We start from the raw sequence: 20043 nt of genomic DNA on the forward strand, positions 1-20043 counted from the left end.
AGCTAACTATCTAAATTGCCATAAATGTTTAATGCTTTTCGATCTGTCCCCAAATTAATATAATTGGTTCAGAGTTTGTTTTGATATTTTAACCTGCGTGTCGTGATCGCGTTTGGTGTGGGGGGACAAAATAAATGTATGCATGTTGGTGCACGCGCGCAGCCAGTTTGGGTTCCGTGTTAGACTTGTTGGTGACGTAGTGTCCCCATGAGTGACAGATCACTGAGCCAATCACACCGCAACACTCCGTATTTCCTGCTGGCTTGCCTCACCACCACAGAAAGCACTGAGCTAGGCTGAAACACCTGAATTTTGGAGCTACTTTACTCAAGAAACCAAAAAAAGAGACCATGTTATTAACTCAAAATATATATAATTGTTACATTCTTTGCAAACTGATATATGACATGTATTAATGACAAAATAACATGCAAAACAGGCAAGCCTTATTTTTTTGCCCCACCTGCCCTGAATGACAGGTCGCGACTGGGTAGCTGATATTCAGAGCTTAAATTGCCAAAATTGATTAGTCACAGGAATCAGGATGAATAAAGCCAATACAACTGCCTGTTTTACAAATGGATGGGCAATCCTAAAATGCCATTGCAGGCTGACATGGTAGGCTGCACCCCATTAAGCACAGACCGACGCCAATGTCTTTTGGACCTCTTTTCAGTCCCGTTAGGACAGCCGTCTTTTTTTGTGTATTTTACAAACGGTAGGCCTACCACGTAGATGGGCATTCCTAAAATGACATTTCCAGCTACACTGTAGGCTATACCACAATAAGCACAGAACGACACTGATGCCTTTTGGACATCTTTTTTTGGTGATGTCCAGACTGGAGGTCTTTTTTTGGCGCAATCTGGACCAGCTTTGATTTCCACGTCCACAAACGTTTGTTTTTGGTCAGGACCAAATCTAAACCAATCATAGATGCCTGTTTGGTTCAGATTTGGTCTGGACCAGCCTTGATTTGGCCCAAACAGACATCTATGAATTATATATTCTCAATGTTCACCTAGAACCGAAAATGTACTTGATTTCAACTTCCAGAAAAGTATTTAGACCTTTCATTCAGAACCTAAATTAAACCTAATTTCAACTTAATTTTGCTTACTGGGACTATTGTAGTTTTTTTTTGTCTTGCCTAGGGAGCCAGTTACCCCCTAGTACCCTATTGGTCAGTGCTACTCCTGCAACAATTATTTTGTGCTCGTATTTGTGGATGCATTTTCATAAACATAAAATAATTATTTATTTATTGGAATTGTGTCTGTGTTGTGTGTCTTATATTTTATTATTAATGACATAATGGCGTAACATAACATGCCTCATGTTGATAAATACATATTTAGTCCCTGAGACTGGAGCTCGCTCGTTGGTGCGCCCCACCCAATTGTCGTGCTTACTGATGGTGGCACCAAGAGCTCACGGTAAACACCCCTCGTGACGGAGTCATGAAGATACTGGAACAGACTGGGAGCGAAGGAGACATGATGGGAGGAGTGTGAAATTCTGGAAATAGTACAGACTTGCGACGATGTGACGCTTAAAACCATAAGCTAGTGTGTGCGAGACTAATTATTTATCAAAAAGCCCATCGCCTGTTTCCTCGGTTCCGTGGAGGAACGGACAGATGCCCGCGGAAGATGCTGCGCTTCTGAAGACAGAGTGTGGGAAAGAATGGGTGCAGGGATGCTGACAATACAAATCCATGGCTGCACGTGAAGAACTAGCTTTCCCTGAGAGTGCATGAAAAATATTCCACCTGACCATCTGATATAAAGCGGAGAACCGACGTTGCGATGGTGACCGACATGTTCTGAGCTGAGGGAACAGCGGCGAGATGAAGGCGGCGGTGAGACCTAAGCGCATGCGGCTTTTCTGGCGACTCGGTGTCTGTGGAGTCGGGATGATCACCGCCACCTGGCTCATGCAGCTCCTAGACGTAACAGGTGCGTTTCCCCCAGAGTCGCGTTATTTATTTCATTCATACATAAAATATCAGTGGTTTATTCAATTATCACACCTGTTTCATTATTAAATTCTTATTATTTTAAAATGTTTTATTTAACTAGGCAAGACAGTTAAAGAACACATGCTTATTTACAATGACGGCCTATCCCGGCCTCCCCTAAAAACAATGTGATCGCTTTTTATAAACACATAATATTAAATAGGCTAGTATATTTTAGGAAATAATTTATGCTGCTCTATCCTAACAGACTCTCCAAGCCCCAGTGATGTTGTTGGTGACTTCCCGTGGTATAAGAGAGAACTAATGCAGGAGAGAGAAGATGAGAACCACACCTCGTACACTCCTACAACGCCCAGAGCTGGTGCACAAGTGTTTTTGTTTGTTCCTATACTCTTGGATCATTAGTGTCTTGTCTTTCTACCTGTGCATGACTCCTCTGCTTCCCACTCACTCATCCAGTGTTTCTAGCCTATCTGTCAATCTCTCTGGCGGTCTCTCATCATTTCTTTAAAGCCAGACTCAGTAAGTCGCAAATAAAATGTTTGTTTTTTTCTTCAGGTTTAATATATCTTGAAATGTATTGATGAAAGATGAATTTGCCATTTGGATCACTTCAAAGTGACACAAATGGAGGTTTTACAAATTATAACTCCAGCAGTTTTATTAACAAATTGCAGGTCAGATTTCTCCAGGATATTATGAGGCCTAGTGATTATTTCTATCGCACATGTTCTAAATGTCTCTCTGATCCCGCCACGACTACAGCAACACATCAACACTAAATATCTAGCTCCACTACATGACCAAAAGTATGTGGACACCTTTGTAGTTATACAAATGGGGGACACCTTTGTAGTTATAACAGCCTCCACTCTTCTGGGAAGGCTTTCCACTAGATGTTGGAACATTGCTGCGTGGACTTTCTTCCATTTAACCACAAGAGCATTAGTGAGGTCGGGCACTGATATTGGGCAATTAGGCCTGGCTCACAGTCGGCGTTCCAATTCATACCAAAGGTGTTCGATGGAGTTGAGGTCAGGGCTCTGTGCATGCCAGTCAAGTTCTTTCACACCGATCTCAACAAACCATTTCTGCATGGACCTCGCTTTGTGCACAGCGACATTGTCATGCTGAAACAGGGAAGGGCCTTCCCCAAACTGTTGTGACAAAGTTAGAAGCATAGAATCATCTAGAATGTCATTGTATGCTGTAACGTTAAGATTTCCCTTCACTGGAACTAAAGGGCCTAGCCCGAACCATGAAAAGTAGCACCAGACCATTATTCCTCCTCCACCAAACTTTACAGTTGGCACTATGCATTGGGGCAGTTAGCATTCTTCTGGCATTCGCCAAACTCAGAATCGTCCATTGGACTGCCAGATGGTGAAGTGTGATTCATCACTCCAGAGAATGCATTTCCACTGCTCCAGAGCTTTACACCACCCCAGCCGACAATTAGGCTTCTGTGCAGCTGCTCAGCCATGAAAACCCTTTCATGAAGCTCCTGACGAACAGTTATTGTGCTGATTTTGCTTCCAGAGGAAGTTCGGAATGCAGTAGTGAGTGTTACAACCGAGGACAGACTATTTTTACACGCTACGTGCTTCAGCACTCGGCATTCAACCACTTCTCGGCTGAGCTATTGTAGCTCCCGAGTGGCGCAGTGGTCTAAGGCACTGCATCTCAGTGCAAGTGGTGTCACTACAGTACCTGGTTTGAATCCAGGCTGTATCATGTCTGGCTGAGATTGGGAGTCCCATAGGCTGTCATTGTAAATAAGAATTTGTTCTTAATTGACTTGCCTAGGTAAATAAAGGTTAGAAAGCTCCTAGATGTTGTTTTCTCTTCACAATAACAGCATTTACAGTTGACCGTGGCAGCAAACTGACTTGTTGAAAAGGTGGCATCCTATGACGTTGAAAGGTTCTGAGCTTCTGTAAGGCCATTCTACTGCCAGTGTTTGTCTATGGAGATTTCATGGCCGTGTGTTTGATTTTATACACCTGTTGCTGACATAGCCGAATCCACTCATTTGAAGGGATGTCCACATAGTGTATGTCTCTCTTAATACAAACGAGACTCATAAATGAGAGTTGAGTGATACAGAATCAACGTGTAATTTAGCAGACAAATGCATGTTGTAACGGTTAATATTATTGGCTCCTGGCTGTCAGTCCGTCTGTGCTACAGTTGATGATATGCAATACCGCAGATTTGAAAACACTGGTCGGTCTGTCATTACAAAGTTACTTTGATGTTGCTAGTTTGAGTTTGAATGAACTGGAATTGTTGGCGATTTTCATTCAGCGAGGGATTGAGAATATTTTCCTAGTGCAACACTTGCTAGTTGGAACATATTTCAGACTTCTCAGCACGAGCAATGCTAGCAGAATGCTGGACACTAATCACGAATGCCAGCTCTGCCTACTGGTAAGTGAAGCAAGTCAGCTAGCTAATTTAGCTGACTAGCAAATGGATAGATACACACACGCATTGCTTGCAAATGTGCATAGCCTACGGGTGGGTGATTAGCCTCCAGCCAAATAAATGTTCATGCAGTTGCTAGTTGGCTAATTGTTTTTTTCTTCTTGGATGTGGGGGTTACTATTGCAACCCTATAGTTGCTATGGGTCAAGCAGATTTTTTAAATTTAACTTGGCAAGTCAGTTAAGAACACATTTTTTATTTATAATGACGGCCAAACCCGGACGACGCTGAGCTTTATGGGACTCGGCCGGATGTGATACAGCCTGAATTCAAACCAGGGACTGTAGTGATGCAGTGCCTTAGACCGCTGCGTTACTCGGGAGCCCAGATAACACCGCTAATGTTGCTCCGCATTAGGCGGCCTATATTGTTGAACTTGTTTATGTAAATTAAAATGTCATTTTACTGCTGCAACGTTCATAGCTGACTCAACTTGTAGATTTGTATTTTTTGTGCAGTAGAGTAACCTACATGCTTGTAGGCTACAAGCAAACGAGAACACCAGCTGTCTGATACTGACAGATCAAAGGATGGCTTGCCCAGTGGCCGCTTGAGAATTATGTTTTGCCTGGGTTTGTTTTGGCTCCCCGACAGTTTGATATTTCATAATCACAAATGACGTAAATTATACTTACTGAGTCTGGCTGGGGTTTACTGGGGTTCAGACTGATGCCTAAACCCTCATTAATACGCCTTTGAGGTCCGTGTTGCTAGGCAACCAAATGCTAAATTCTAGAACTGTTAGAAGAGTGTATTCTGAGCTTTTTTAAATGCTGCCCTGTTAGTATCGCCCACTTTTCTTGTCACGTATGGTGTGTGTGCGTGCTTAAGTTAGTGTGCGTGTAGCATGTGCGTAGGCCAATGTGAATGAGTTTAGGGTCCAGGCCAATGGGTCTGAGGTAGGTTGCATACAGTGCATTTGGGAAAGTATTCAGACCCCTTGACATTTTCCACATTTTGTTATGTTACAGCCTGATTCTAAAATGTATTAAATGGGTTTTACCCCCTCAATCTACACACAATACCCCCATACTGTCAACCCCCCCATATTTACATAAGTATTCAGACCCTTTACTCAGTAATTTGCTGAAGCACATTTGGCAGCGATTACAGCCTCGAGGCTTGTTGGGTATGATGCTACAAGCTTGGCACATCTGTATTTGGAGAGTTTCTCCCATTCTTCTCTGCAGACCCTCTCAAGCTCTGTCAGGTTGGATGGGGAACTTCGCTGCACAGCTATTTTCAGGTCTCTCTAGAGATGTTTGATTGAACTCAAGTCCGAGCTCTGGCTGGGCCACTCAAGGACATTGACAGACTTGTCCCGAAGCCACTCTTGCGTTGTATTGGCTGTGTGCTTAGGCTCGTTGTCCTGTTGGAAGGTGAACCTTCCCCCCCAGTCTGAGGACCTGAGCACTCTGTAGCAGGTTTTCATCAAGGGTCTCTGTACTTTGCCCCATTCATCTTTCCCTCAATCCTGACTAGTCTCCCAGTCCCTGCCGCTGAAAAGCATCCCCACAGCATGATACTGCCACCCCCATGATTCACCGTAGGGATGGTGCCAGGTTTCCTCCAGACGTGAAACTTGGCATTCAGGCCAAAGAGTTAAATCAAACCAGAGAATCTTGTTTATCATGGTCTGAGAGTCTTTAGGTGCCCTTTGTATGAATTCTTATACACTATTGGGCCCAGCCTTTGGAACTTTGGTTTTTCCTAGATATGGCTACTGACGTGATTCCTTATTCTATATACCAGAGAAGTATTTTAGTTCTACATCATGGAAATCTATCCGAGCATTGGCCAACGTTTTGTCCTGCTGAATGCTGCCCATGATCAAGGTTGTAGAATACTCAACAATTATGGAGGTGAAGAGCTCAGGGGCAAACTCCGAGCAGGCTGTCATGTGCCTTTTACTGAAGAGTGGCTTCCTTCTCGCCACTCTACCATAAAGGCCTGATTGGTGGAGGGCTGCAGAGATGGTGGTCCTTATGGAAGTTTCCCCCATCTACAAAGAGGAACTCTGGAGCTCTGTCAGAGTGACCATCAGGTTCTTGATCATCTTCTCCCCCGTTTGCTCAGTTTGGCCGGGTGGCCAGCTCTAGGAAGAGTCTTGGTGGTTACAAACTTCTTTCATTTAAGAATGAAGGAGGCCACTGTGTTCTTGGAGACCTTAAATGCTGTTTTGGTACCCTTCCCCAGATCTGTGTCTCGACACAATCCTGTCTCAGAGCTCTACGGACTATTCCTTCGACCTCATGGCTTTGTTTTTGCTCTGACATGCACTTTCAACTGTGTGACCTTACATAGACAGGTGTGTGCCTTTCCAAATCATGTCCAACCAATTGAATTTACCACAGGTGAACTCCAAGTTGTAGAAACATCTCAAGGAGTATCAATGGAAACAGGATGCACCTGAGCTCAATTTCGATTCTCATAGCAAAAGGTCTGAATACTTATGTAAATAAGGTATTTCTGTTTTATATTTAATACATTTGCAAACATTTCTAAAAACCTGTTTTCGCTTTGTCATTATGGGGTATTGTGTGTAGATTGATGAGGACAAAAAATAATTTAATCCATTTTAGAATAAGGCTGTAACGTCACAAAATGTGGAAAAAGTCAAGGGGTCTGAACTTTCCAAATGCACTGTATATCCTAAAGAGTCCACTTAAACCAGGAACTGTGTGGCTGTTGCTAGGGGATGATATGGAACACTCACATGGTCACATGATCTCAAATCTCAAGAACTGCTAGAGTTTTGGAGCGCAACAAACTGTCTTATTCCCTTGATTTGGAACCCTTCTTCAGAAAACACACTCAATCCCTCTCTCCTCTCCCTCTCTTTCAGCAATCCACGAGTTTCCAGCAGATATTTTCTCTCCAGAGCAGAGGAGAAAAGGAGCAGTTCTTCTCCATGCAGTCTGTGTGAGTGGCCTACCATGTCATTAGGAATTAGAATGCATATATAGTCATTTAACAGGATCTCTATGTAGCTTCCTGCGTTGTTTAACAATGCTGTCATAGTACACCATTCTACTGTATCAGTACCCCAACAATCACTATGTCATCCAACTCTGTCCAGGCTGTTTCTTCTCCTGTGTTTTCTAGGCGATCTACATGTTCTATGCCCTGGCTATAGTCTGTGATGTCTATTTTGTTCCATCACTGGAGAAGATATCAGAGGTGACAATAAAAACACCTTCCCACTTCTGTTGGTTTCTTTGCAGGTTGACATTTATTGTCATGAGTCTTGCCCTAGAGGCAGAACTGAACCATTTCTGCTAGATGGGCCAGCTGCAAAGTCAAAATTGGCTATATTGTAAAAATATTTGCTTTTTGGTCTTATTTTAAGGTTCGGGTTAGCAGTGTGTTTAAGGTTAGGGTCAAGTGTTGGGTTAGGTTTAATGACTTTGTGGCTGTGCCAGCTCGTGACCACTCTGCATTGCTGCGTCTAGTATATGTCATCTCAATAAATGCCAACCTGCAGTTTGTTTCCCTCGTTACTTTTTGATTGCCTCTTCACTGTTTGACATTTGTTTTAATTACAAAGCCTCTTTGTTTATCCATTAACCTCTTTTCTAGAATCTTCAACTCAGTGAGGATGTTGCCGGGGCAACATTCATGGCGGCTGGGAGCTCCGCCCCTGAGCTCTTCACCTCCTTAATTGGTCAGTATTCTACATCCTTGATCCTGGGCTGCGTTCAGCAGGACAAAACGTTGGCCAACGTTCAGATAGAAATCTATGATGTAGAACAAACATACTTCTCTGGTATATAGAATAAGGAATCACGTCAGCTCTAGTCATGGGATATCTATCTGCAAAGTTCCACAACGTTTTTGTTCTGAACATAGCCCAGGTCACCAGAAGGGGCCTGCAAATGCATACCGATTGGACTGATTGGATCAATATGCACTGCTGTTGACCTCCTCTTGTTCTCCCAGGTGTCTTCATCACGAAAGGTGACCTGGGGGTAGGCACCATTGTGGGATCGGCTGTCTTCAACATCCTCGTCATCATCGGCATTTGTGGGATCTTTGCCGGACAGGTTACTCAACTTTTTTGAGACAGGTGAAAGCAATATGGTAGGATTTAGATTTAGACAGGCAGTGTTGTTCAGCAGTATGTTGTGTTCTCTCTCAGCCTATCTCGCTGAGCTGGTGGCCGCTGCTTCGGGATTCTCTCTACTACATCCTGTCTATATTGATGCTGATTGTGGTGATCTATGATGACAAAGTGATTTGGTAAGGACATTGGACCATTAACAAGACTGGGTTCTCTACATATTTATAACTCAGTGATAGATATAGATTGTGCTTTTAAACAGTTTTTCTCTGTTGTAGGTGGGAGACCATCATACTGATCTCCATGTATCTAGTCTACATTATCATCATGAAGTGAGTAACTGACTACATTATCATCATAGGGTAGGTTACTGACTATATTATCACCATGAAGTAACTGGCTACATTATCATCGTGGAGTGAGTAACTGGCTACATTATCACCATGAAGGGAGTTACTGACTGCATTATCACCATGAAGTGAGTAACTGACTACATTATCATCGTGGGGTAGGTTACTGACTACATTATCATCATGGGGTAGGTTACTGACTACATTATCATCATGGGGTAGGTTACTTGCTACATTATCATAATGGGGTAGGTTACTGACTTTGCTTGTGCCTCTTATAGTTTACTATTTGTTCAGTTCCCCTTCTTACCCCACAACATTTTACTTCAGATAAGCACAAGCAAGGTATCTATCCAGGACAGATGTTGGTTGCTATACTGTGTGTGTGTTTTGTGTAGGTTCAACAGACCCCTGTCAGGCTGGGTGGAGAGGCACTGTGGTCGAGGGGGCCAGCCCTGCTTCAGTACCTTGAGACGGACCACCGCAGTGGGGCATGGGGGAGTCGACTGTGACACAGACATGGTGCTGCTGAAGAGAGGTCGGTTTGTGTCTCTACCACTGATTGTTTGTGTGTGTGTACGCACACACTTATATCCACATTGCTTCAAATTGTTTTCAATCAAATGGAACATATCCTATTGGATCATGATTCTAAATTAGACAGACATAAAGTAGCTCTTTCAGTTGAAAACCTACTTTTGCTCATCTCCTCCCTCTCTCCTTTCTCCTCCTCTCTCCTCGTCTCTCTCTCCTCCTCCCTATCTACTCCTCCTCCCTCTTCTCCACCTCCTCCTCCAACATCTCTCTCTCAGATTCGTGTACAGGGCAGGAGACTGCAGTAGTGATGGTGGATGAGTTGATGAGTCTGCACCCTCACCAGCTGAGCTTCTCTGAGGCAAGCCTCCATCTCCTGATCACCCCACATTTCCCCCCCTACACACGCCTCCGCATGGCAGGACGCATGGTCATCAATGAGGTACACAGGACACACGAGCACACACCACACACACAGCAGTATGTCTCCACACCTTAGCATGGAAAGATGCATGGTTATTATAGAAGTTATTATAGAAGTGCAAAAAACACACACATGTAGGGCTGTTGCGGTGTCCGTATTACTGCCACACCAGCGGTCACGAGTAATGAAGGCAGTCAAATTCCATGTGACCGTTTAGTCACGGTAATTAGGCTTTTCCAAGCTCTGCTGGTCATTAGTAGCCTACCAAACTTGCTAACTGCCTGGTACTCAGCACTCTCTTGTCCCTCTAATCACTCTGACATCAATGCAAATGTAATCAAAAATATAATTAAACACTTCATGAGCTCATGTTGCGCATCATTTTTATAGGTGAGAAAACAGAGTGATGGCCTCTATTAAAAAGAGGAGGATCCTATCTGTTTTCTATAGGCTAGGTGTACTATATTTATTTCTCAACTTTCCTAATATTTAGCACATTGGTTCTCTTTACAACAGAAGTATAGCCTACCTGCTGGCATGAAAATGAGTCACAGGAAAAGTGTCCTCTTTGCTATTTAAGTGCAGAAATGACATGTATTTTTCTGCTGCCCCTGTTACGAGACAGGTGCATGATAATGGTCCATTCTAAATCAATATTAATTTTACACTTATATGTAAAGACAAAAATAAAATCAATGATAGTCTGATGGGTGACCATATTAGCTTATCACTTGTCAATTACATATTATCACTTGTGATGCCCATCTTAAGGCAAGAAAAAATGCCTTTTTTGAGTCAGTCACACACCTCATGTAGCCTAGCCCATAGGCCTATATGTTTTGATAAGATTTGTATCACAACTAAAGTGGCCAAAAACTTATTTAAAATTAAGCACATTAATCCACTTTACAAAGGGTGTAAAGCCTAACTGGCACAGATACTGCATGCATGGCCTGAGTTTCAAGTTTCGGGAAGATAATTTTCACCATAAAAATGCACCTTCATAATAAAAGCATTACATGCATAATCACATTTGTGGTCACTTTTGATAATGGTGTTTTCCACTAATGGAACATTCATTGTGAATGAGAGACTAAATGAAGCATATCGGAGGACCTATTTCTTTGTTAACCGCTCAACACATAATAGCTGCATGTCGGCACTCCCTCAAATCATTTGGATAAAATATCCTTTCTATTTTATTCAGCTTTGTTCTATTGTATTCTTCATACTATAAAATAATGACACAGAATTCCAGGCAAATTTTGTCTGCTAAATGAACTAGTGTAGCCCACAGCCATATCCCATAGCCACATCAGGACCTACCATAAGGACAACTCAGAGTATGTTATTCTGTTCTTCTGAAATAGACTACATTTTCTTCATATCATGTTTCTTTAGACCGGTCTAAAATAAATAATGGATTTATTGTTATGGTGTAGGCTATATTTCATGGATTTATTAGACTTTTAAAATGTAGATGTTCCAATGGTCTGCATCAGTGGCTTGTAGGCTATGTGTGGAAGCCAGGAGATGCTAAATGTGTTTATGTTAATTAACTGTAAATTACCGTGAGACTGACACTTATTTGCTTGACCATCACCGCCACAGCCCTCCTACACACATGCATTGCATATTTCCTAACTCTCCCATGCCTTTGCTTTTGCCGGATGCACGATTACAAAGCACAAACACAGACCCACTATGCTTGTTTCATCCCTTTTATTCTGTTCTGGCTGAATGCTGAAAGCCAACATTGTGCTGCTGGATGTTCTCCTGCTCGAGTTGTGACATAATCTAACAAATAAAAACTGTAAAACGTATAAAGTTTGTCTCTTACCTTCTCACTCACAGAGACAGAGGTTGAGCCGGGTTCGGGGCCAGGAGGAGAACGATGGGGAGGAGGGGGGAGATGGGGCCACATGGGGAATAGGGAACAGTGGGGCAGGGGAGGAGAGGGGAGATGGGGGGCATCATGGGCAATAGAGAACGGTGGAGCGGGGGACAGTGAAAGGCAGCCACTGGAGGGGGACGGAGACAGGGATGGGGGGACGGAGGGGAACACAGAGGGGTTACAGCCCGAAGAGGAGGAGCTAGAGGAAGAAGAGGAGGTCTCCTTCAGTCCCTTCATAGTGCCAGGTGAGCGTAACCTTACAAACACATTTACAAACAAGGAACCTGTTGCTATATTCTGATGATATTGAGCCTGGTTCCTCTCAAGGTTTCTTGCTGCTGCTTCTTGCTCTTTGTAGATTGAGGACAGGTTACTGTAAAGCTCTTCGTAGATTGAGGTCAGGTTACTGTAAAGCTCTTCGTAGATTGAGGTCAGGTTACTGTAAAGCTCTTCGTAGATTGAGGTCAGGTTACTGTAAAGCTCTTCGTAGATTGAGGTCAGGTTACTGTAAAGCTCTTCGTAGATTGAGGTCAGGTTACTGTAAAGCTCTTCGTAGATTGAGGTCAGGTTACTGTAAAGCTCTTCATAGATTGAGGTCAGGTTACTGTAAAGCTCTTCGTAGATTGAGGTCAGGTTACTGTAAAGCTCTTTGTGACTACTCTTGCACTTTGTGATTGATGATTGAAAAACCAAGGTGCTGCTCCCTCCATCCTCAGGAGGGCACTGTGAGCGTGTGCGCTGGCTGGTGTCATGGCCTCTGTGCCTGCTGCTCTGCTGCACTGTACCCAACTGTGTCCTGCCTCGCTGGAGCCGCTGGTACCTCCTGACCTTCCTGGCCTCCACACTCTGGATCGCAGTCTTCTCCTACCTCATGGTCTGGATGGTATGACTACAGATCACACATACACAAGCTCACACATAAAAACAAACACATGTTCCTACACATACAAATGGGATTTGATCATGTTGATAAGAATGTAACAGCTTTATAATAACCCTGTCACCAAATGCCCTCTATGCTCCCAGGTGACCATTATCAGTTACACGCTGGGCATCCCTGAGGTGGTGATGGGCATCACCTTCCTGGCAGCTGGCACCAGCGTACCGGACTGTATGGCCAGCCTGATCGTCGCACGACAAGGTAGTCAAATTCTAATTAATCTGTGTGTGTTGTGACGTTAACCTTTTTTGTTTGTTTTGTACCGTATGAAGGACATGCCTGTCTAACAGTACGCCTTGTTTTGACTGGTGTGTGTGTGTGTATTGTAGGTATGGGGGATATGGCTGTCTCTAACAGTAGGCCTTGTTTTGACTGGTGTGTGTGTGTGTATTGTAGGTATGGGGGATATGGCTGTCTCTAACAGTAGGCCTTGTTTTGACTGGTGTGTGTGTGTGTATTGTAGGTATGGGGGATATTAACAGTAGGCCTTGTTTTATATTGTAGGTATGGGGGATATGGCTGTCTCTAACAGTAGGCCTTGTTTTGACTGGTGTGTGTGTGTGTGTATGGGGGATATTAACAGTAGGCCTTGTTTTGATGTGGGGATATGGCTGGGGGTGGCTGTCTCTAACAGTAGGCCTTGTTTTGACTGGTGTGTGTGTGTGTGTGTGTGTATTGTAGGTATGGGGGATATGGCTGTCTCTAACAGTAGGCCTTGTTTTGACTGGTGTGTGTGTGTGTATTGTAGGTATGGGGGATATGGCTGTCTCTAACAGTAGGCCTTGTTTTGACTGGTGTGTTTGTGTGTGTATGGGGGATATGGCTGTCTCTAACAGTAGGCCTTGTTTTGACTGGTGTGTGTATATTGTAGGTATGGGGGATATGGCTGTCTCTAACTCCATTGGCAGTAATATCTTCGATGTGCTTCTGGGACTTGGGTTCCCTTGGTTCCTGCGCACTCTGGTGGTCGACTACGGATCAGTGGTAGGGACAGATTTTTTTTGCGTGTTGATTCGTTTCTGTGTGGCTCTGGTTGACAAATGTTCATCAACCAAAAAGCTAGGTATTGTGTCTTTGAGGTTGCCAGATGTGCATCTACATAAAGAGGTTGTGTTTTTATGGTTGGCAGGTGTATATCAACAGTAAAGGCCTGGTCTATTCAGTTGTTCTGCTGTTGGGTTCAGTGTTCCTCACTGTGAGTATCACTGTAATATCTTTTAAAGTTATTTGCATAACCATATCTGACTGTATATAGTACTTTTCTGCTGCTCTAATCTTCTCTGTCCACCTCTCACTTCTTTCTCCATTTCTCTCTATCACTCTCTCTGCAGGTCCTGAGTGTTCATCTGAACCGTTGGTGGTTGGACCGCAGACTGGGTCTCTGTCTCATGATGCTCTATGTCATCTTCCTACTCTGCTCGGTCGGCTTCCAGCGACTGTAGGCCAGGTTCCCAGACATTTTAGTATGATTATTATGATACTATTTGATGTGATGTTTTCACTTGTTGACATTATTTATCAGTTGTATGTGTACGGGTATTTAGTTACGGTTCATTTGCATTTGAGACATTTATGAATATTGTTATTGATGGGAAACCTCACATTTTATCTTTGAATAATGTTTCAAACTGGATCTTTTACATAGTTTTATACAGAGCAACTAGAGAAATGTGTGATATCCGAAGATGACCAGTCGAGAACATCCACTTCACACAATGAATTTATAATGTATTGAATTTCTATCTACAGTTTAGTTACTTGATGACAATGATGAATCATATTCTTTAGAGTGAAAGTGTTAAAAGGCCCAGTGCAGTCAAACTTGATTTTCCTGTTTTTATATATATTTTCACACTGCGTTTGGAATAATACATTTCAACAGTATGATAATGCCCTTTTAGTGTAAGAGGTGTTTGAAAAGACAGTGGGATGGAGTTTTGGCCTGCCTGGTAAATTACTTTAAGACCTATTACAAAGAGTTCCAAACCTATTTTTGACCATTGTTTAAATTGAAAATCATTGTAAGGTACTTAATTGTTACCCAGAAATGATTTGATATTGAGATAAAAACAATGCATTGGACCTTTTAAGACCCAATATTGTATTGCTTGTAGGAGTGCCACAGCAGTAACCATACTCTGCTAATCATATATAATTGTATGCTTGTAGGATGACTCATGTATGTAGACTGAACAAAAATATAAACACATGTAAAGTGTTGGTCCCATGTTTCATGAGCTGAAATAAGAGCCCAGAAATGTTCCATATGTACAAAAAGCTTATTTCTCTCAAATGTTGTTTATCCCTGTTAGTGAGCATTTTATCAATTTTAGCCAAGATAATCCATCCACCTGACAAGTGTGGCACATCAAGAAGCTGATTAAACAGAAGGCCACTAAAATGTGCAGTTGTCACAACACAATGCCACAGATGTCTCTAGTTTTGATGGAGTGCAATTGGCATGTTGAATGCCCAGAGAATTGGATGTTCATTTCTCTACTACAATCGGTCTCCGTCATTTTAGGGAATTTGTCAGTATATCAGTCAGGCCTCAAAACCGCAGACTGTCTATGGTATTTTGCTGATGTCGTGAACAGTGCCCTGTGGTGGCAGTGGGGTTATGGTATTGGCAGACATAAGCTACGGACAATTTGAATGCGTGAAAAGATCCTAAATCCCATTGTGAGGCCCATTTTTTTTTTTTTTGGTATCTGTGACCAGCAGATACATGTCTATTTCCGGTCATGTGAAATCCATAGCTCACAGCCTAATTTATTTAAATTGACTAGTTTCCTCATATGAACTAACTCAGTAAAATCTTTGAAATTGTTGCATTTGTGTTTAGCATGTTTTATTCACTCACTGTTGGACTGATGATTGCACTGTTTTCATTGCTGTAAATACTTCAGAGCATTGTTTCTGTTTAGAGAATGAGTGAGTGCAATAAATACCACAGTCTGTGCAATAATTCCTTTTGCAGTCTCCCTCCTTTAAAATGTACCCCTCCCTGAGTTTCTTGTATGAACAGAAGCTTGGGAATGTCCGCTTCCCTAAGACACAGTTAGCGGATACATGGACATTTTAATAGGGCAAAAGCAGTTTCAATACAAAAAAAGTAAATAAAAAATACATTATTTACCATAAAACACTATGGAGAACATCACAAAAGAAGAAATCAATGTCACTAAAAACAAATAGAAAAAGTCATACAGTACTGGAATCGAGTAATATATACCGGTACTTTACAAAATTCAACTAGAAAAAAAATCCCCTGCCCCATGGAATATCAAGTGATTATAAAAAAAGTAAAGAATTGTGTGTGTGCAGTCGTACTCAAGTACAGGTGCAAGTCTGCATGCAATGTGCCTCGCTCATTGTGGCACAGATATGAACAGCTACATAAACCATAAAGATGATAGCTGACAAATGTTCAATAATGTTAGGTTGAAAATCAGACCCGGCAGTAAGATGTGATTCAGTCACGATAGAATGACTATGGTTACCTCCCAAAAGGCACCCTATTGGACCCTGGTCAAAGGAAGTGCACAGTAAAGCGGATAGGGTGTCATTTGGGACATCATATGGACCTTGGCACCAGAGGTTCCTTAAAATGTTTTGTCGTTGCAGAACCTTTGAGATAAATGTTAAAACATCCAAAAGAAGTACACAGACAAAACTTCACTACAAAAGTCCACTATTAATATCCCTCAATGTGATCATATTTTGAAATCCTTAAATCCATACACTTAAGTAAAAATAGATAATTTGGCAACAAATTAAGCACACTGCCCGTCTTCGCAGTCCACACCATATAAAGGAGACGGGGGAAGTTGAGCTGGGGAATAGTTAGCGAGAGAATCCTTTTTTTCTAATGTGAACTCTGTAGAGTGGTTACCAGGGTTACGGTGGTCTCTGCAGAGTGTGTAACAGTCCAGGTGAGTTTACAGCCGCGATAGAAGGAAAGACAGCAAGGGTCGTGAGTGGACTCCCTCCTCTCCCTACCTCCTGGTCATTGGGGGGTGTGGACCAGGGTGAGGGCTACTGTCGTTGAATGAGGTGGTAAGGTGGGGTCCCCTGGCTGAGGGCAGGGTGGGTTACTCTGGGGTGGCCCCAAAGACACTGATAACTAATCGCTATTCATCCTCTGTGGTGGGGCTCTGCTGCTTGTATATGGATGCCTTGTCCTTCAGCAGCGCCAGGCAAAGGTGACAACTCCAACTCCCTGGAAACAGAGAGAGAGTGATTAATACAGGTAAACTCACAAGTACAACATCATCATAGTAAATGTGGGCTTCATTGAAGTCATAGAGGAGTTGTGGTTAAACTATCATACCTTCTGGGGGCTCAGTCATAGGAGGCTTGAGGCAGTACATGTGGTATCCTCGATCACAGTCATCACAGAACAGCAGCTGGTCCTGACAGATAGAAACAGAGTGTGAGGAGACAACGAAAAGGAGAAGTATGAAAAGGCAGAGGTGGAGCAGCACTCACGTCGTTCTCTGAGGTACCACAGACGTTGCAGCACTTGCACTCGATACACTGCCAGCGGTACGTCTTCACAGCTGCCATCATCACATCTGTGAACTGCAGGCAGGATGGGTGACCTGAAGGGTGACAGTCACAGGTCTGTTATCAATTACTTACCAACCTGGGTAAATAAAGGTTGAAATACATCCACAGAACACTGAAACAGAGCCAGACTAAGGAGTTACAGTGCAGCACTGCTAACATCAGTTCGGTTGTTAACATTCATGAATTTTGACGATGCTAACTCCTGGCTGTGGCAGAAATAAATAATGGATTATTGTTGATTCTGTCACCATGGGCCTTCAGATAACTTAAGGTAAGGGTAATTCCACCCAAATATAGATTTTGCCTGAACTATCCCTTTCATGGAAATGTGGGACATTGGTGGGAGGTTCCTACCCGAGCGTCCGCAGTCTGAGCAGGACACCAGCTCCTCTGACTGGCCGGTCTTCTGGTTGTGGGCAGAGTCTCCCAGACAGAAGTCGCAGTAGTCGTTGGGCAGGGCCAGACCATTAGGGCCTTTCTTAGGAGCTGGGATAAGAGAGGAAACGTAGAACAATGATAATGAAAGACAATACACTCAACCTGCCCTACAAGACCAACATCGCACTGAAACTACAGTAGCGAGACTAACTTTGTAATAGTTTGACTCGCTCTTGAGGTGTGCTTCATTTAGCTTTGGGTATGCACTTTTGGGACTATTCTATTGATTCCATTGTTGTAAATGAAGTAGTAAACTGTTAAGACATGCATTTGACTCAGGTCTGGTATCATGAGATAAGCAGGAGTGATTCTAGATCTATAATAGAAATGTGACCAGCTCTATAGTAGACTGTGACTCATGATTCTAGCTGCTATCATTCCAGACAATGACTCACTCTTGTGTTCCTCAGGCTGGCGCCGGGGGGGAGGGGACTCTATCTCCTCTCTGTCCTCCCCCTCTTCCTCCGCCAGATGGGAGTGTGTGTAGTGGTAGCTCAGGCCCGGACGGTTCTTATAGCGCTTTCCACAGACTGCAAACACACACAGCATTATGGAGTAAGTCATCACACACACACAACAGAATTTACATGAAATAAATGTATACTCACTGTCACAGGCGTATGGTTTGTCCTGCTCCTCCAAGGCTGCAGCAGCTGCCTCCATTTTCTTCTTTCCATTTCCCACTCCACGGCCCTTGGACTTGCCCTTCCCTCGTCTCTTGGGGGTCTCATCCTCAAAGTCCTCATCATCCAGATCATCCAGGTAGTCATCGTGGTCCAGCACCCTCTGAAAGCAGAGTTCAAGATAAGACAGGTGCACTGACAGAGCATTGGGAGCAACGCAAACCTTTTTGTAAAGGGTATTAGGAATCTGCAGCCTCGTTTGTAAAAATGTACTTAAAAAAAAACTTTGGTTCATTGATCTAGGGGAGGTCAGAGGTCCCATCTAACCTTGCGGATGCGTCCAGAGGAGGTGTGGCTGGAGACTGTGGCGGCCACGGGTTCAGGTGTGGCTGGGTTGTCCTCCGGGGCACGGGGGTCTGGCGGGCCCCTCCTCTCCAGGGGCTCCCCCTTCAGCAGGGCCTCCAGGCTGCTGCCGTCCACCGTTCCCACAACATCCCGTTTCAGACCTAGCTCCAGCTCCGCTACACACAGAGACAGAGACCGAGAGGCTTATTCAAAACTGAGGAGGCAGAAGACTAACAGGCAGCACTACGCCCTCTGGCATATAAAGAACAGATAAAAACCCATAGGATGAGGAAATGTACCTGATTTGATAGGTGGGAAGGCCAAACGGGGGTCCTCAGGAGGGTGGGACCGCCGTCTCTTCCTCCAGCGTCGAGACGGATAGCTATACAGCTGCCCAGGAGCCATGCCTGATCAAAACATAGATGAATAAATGTTTATCATTAAAGTGTGCTTTTGAGGGAGTGAATGTGTGTGCACACGTCTTTGCTACAGACCTGCACTCCGGTGTCTCTTCTCCATCCAGATGTAGCAGTTGCTTTGAGCAACACCCGTCTGAGAGTCGATGAAAGGCATAAGGATGCTCCTTTCCGCACACAGACGAGCATTGTAGCTGTGGCACTGTTCCATAGCATCCTTGTAGTACTGCTCCCCGAGCCTGAAACAAGAAAACACACTCATGCTAGAGACTAGAAATTATCATAGTCGTTATTCTAACCATTTCAAAACGAATAATCCTGTATAGTTGTACAGGACCCACCCGTTCACTGTAATATTACAGGATAACACTTGGCTACTATAGCGAACAATACAGAGACGGCAGGTAGACAATGAAGAACCGCAGACAGGCTGCGCTTCAATGGTTGGCAAGCTAGCTACGCTGGTCTCAGTGAAAGATGGGCCTATCTATAAAGCCAGCTACGTAGCTATTAGTTAACGTTAGGTGCAATTTATATTTACACCATAATCTTCGTAGACCGTTTATGAACTTCCGTATTGTAATCAAACAGATTACACTAACTTAAAATGACAATCGTGTTCAATTGAAACGCTGTCTAACATAAGCTAGCTAAACTTGCTAGCAAGAGAAACAATAGCTATAGCTAGTTGGCTAGCTACGTGTAGCCAACGCTTTGCTGTAAAGATTGGGAAAAGTCATGTTCTACATAGTTTCCAATACATTGTAAACTCCTACGTCGGGACATAAATCTCTTAGTGTAAAATGCACCTACTCGTTTAAAAAATAAAGTACAACTTACACTTTCACAACACTATCTACGGCCGCCGCCATGTTTGCTCAGTGCAGTTGTCAAAATATCCACTGCGCCTGCGCGTGTAGCTGGGTTCAAGATACGTTTCCACCTTATCAAAATAGAAGGTCCCCTTTTGAGCATTCTC

General features: G+C 43.4%; 2 protein-coding genes across 3 annotated transcripts; one reads left to right on the forward strand and one right to left on the reverse strand.

Moving 5' to 3' along the window:
- Nucleotides 1-1356: 1356 nt before the first annotated feature.
- Nucleotides 1357-14890, forward strand: LOC112220548 (sodium/potassium/calcium exchanger 3-like). The gene is made up of 17 exons (XM_042302998.1): nt 1357-1958; nt 2229-2342; nt 7314-7390; nt 7574-7648; nt 8048-8132; nt 8408-8511; nt 8607-8707; nt 8807-8860; nt 9277-9416; nt 9691-9854; nt 11691-11698; nt 11845-11975; nt 12447-12613; nt 12757-12871; nt 13542-13654; nt 13800-13865; nt 14002-14890. The coding sequence occupies exons 1-17, from the start codon at nt 1850-1852 to the stop codon at nt 14110-14112; spliced, it is 1734 nt and encodes a 577-aa protein (XP_042158932.1). The 5' UTR covers nt 1357-1849; the 3' UTR covers nt 14113-14890.
- Nucleotides 14891-15731: 841 nt separating this feature from the next.
- On the reverse strand, nt 15732-19989 carry LOC112221140 (zinc finger protein ubi-d4). Of its 2 annotated transcripts, XM_024383272.2 has the most exons (10): nt 19905-19989; nt 19143-19303; nt 18948-19055; nt 18631-18824; nt 18289-18466; nt 18076-18210; nt 17597-17728; nt 17162-17274; nt 17004-17085; nt 15732-16892 (listed from the first exon to the last, which is right to left on the reverse strand). In XM_024383272.2, the coding sequence occupies exons 1-10, from the start codon at nt 19934-19936 to the stop codon at nt 16804-16806; spliced, it is 1224 nt and encodes a 407-aa protein (XP_024239040.1). In that variant the 5' UTR covers nt 19937-19989; the 3' UTR covers nt 15732-16803. The 2 variants fall into 2 exon arrangements, with proteins under 2 accessions (XP_024239040.1, XP_024239039.1); XM_024383271.2 differs by having other exon boundaries at nt 18076-18466.
- Between the last annotated feature and the right edge of the window lie 54 nt (nt 19990-20043).

Source organism: Oncorhynchus tshawytscha, linkage group LG21 (genome assembly GCF_018296145.1).
Source record: "Oncorhynchus tshawytscha isolate Ot180627B linkage group LG21, Otsh_v2.0, whole genome shotgun sequence".
Taxonomy (NCBI): Eukaryota; Metazoa; Chordata; class Actinopteri; order Salmoniformes; family Salmonidae; genus Oncorhynchus; species Oncorhynchus tshawytscha.

What these genes read in the sequence shown, in the direction of transcription:
- LOC112221140 (XM_024383271.2), bottom strand. Translation starts at nt 19,936, where the DNA reads ATGGCGGCGGCCGTAGATAGTGTTGTGAAAGT. An exon ending in GAAGAGACACCGGAGTGCAG is followed by an intron (nt 19,056 to 19,142) that starts GTCTGTAGCAAA and finishes TGTTTTGATCAG; the next exon opens with GCATGGCTCCTGGGCAGCTG. An exon ending in CTCAGACTGCGGACGCTCGG is followed by an intron (nt 17,275 to 17,596) that starts GTAGGAACCTCC and finishes GTCACCCTTCAG; the next exon opens with GTCACCCATCCTGCCTGCAG.
- LOC112220548 (XM_042302998.1), top strand. Translation starts at nt 1,850, where the DNA reads ATGAAGGCGGCGGTGAGACCTAAGCGCATGCGGCTTTTCTGGCGACTC. An exon ending in GCTCTTCACCTCCTTAATTG is followed by an intron (nt 8,133 to 8,407) that starts GTCAGTATTCTA and finishes TTGTTCTCCCAG; the next exon opens with GTGTCTTCATCACGAAAGGT. An exon ending in CAGTCCCTTCATAGTGCCAG is followed by an intron (nt 11,976 to 12,446) that starts GTGAGCGTAACC and finishes CTCCATCCTCAG; the next exon opens with GAGGGCACTGTGAGCGTGTG.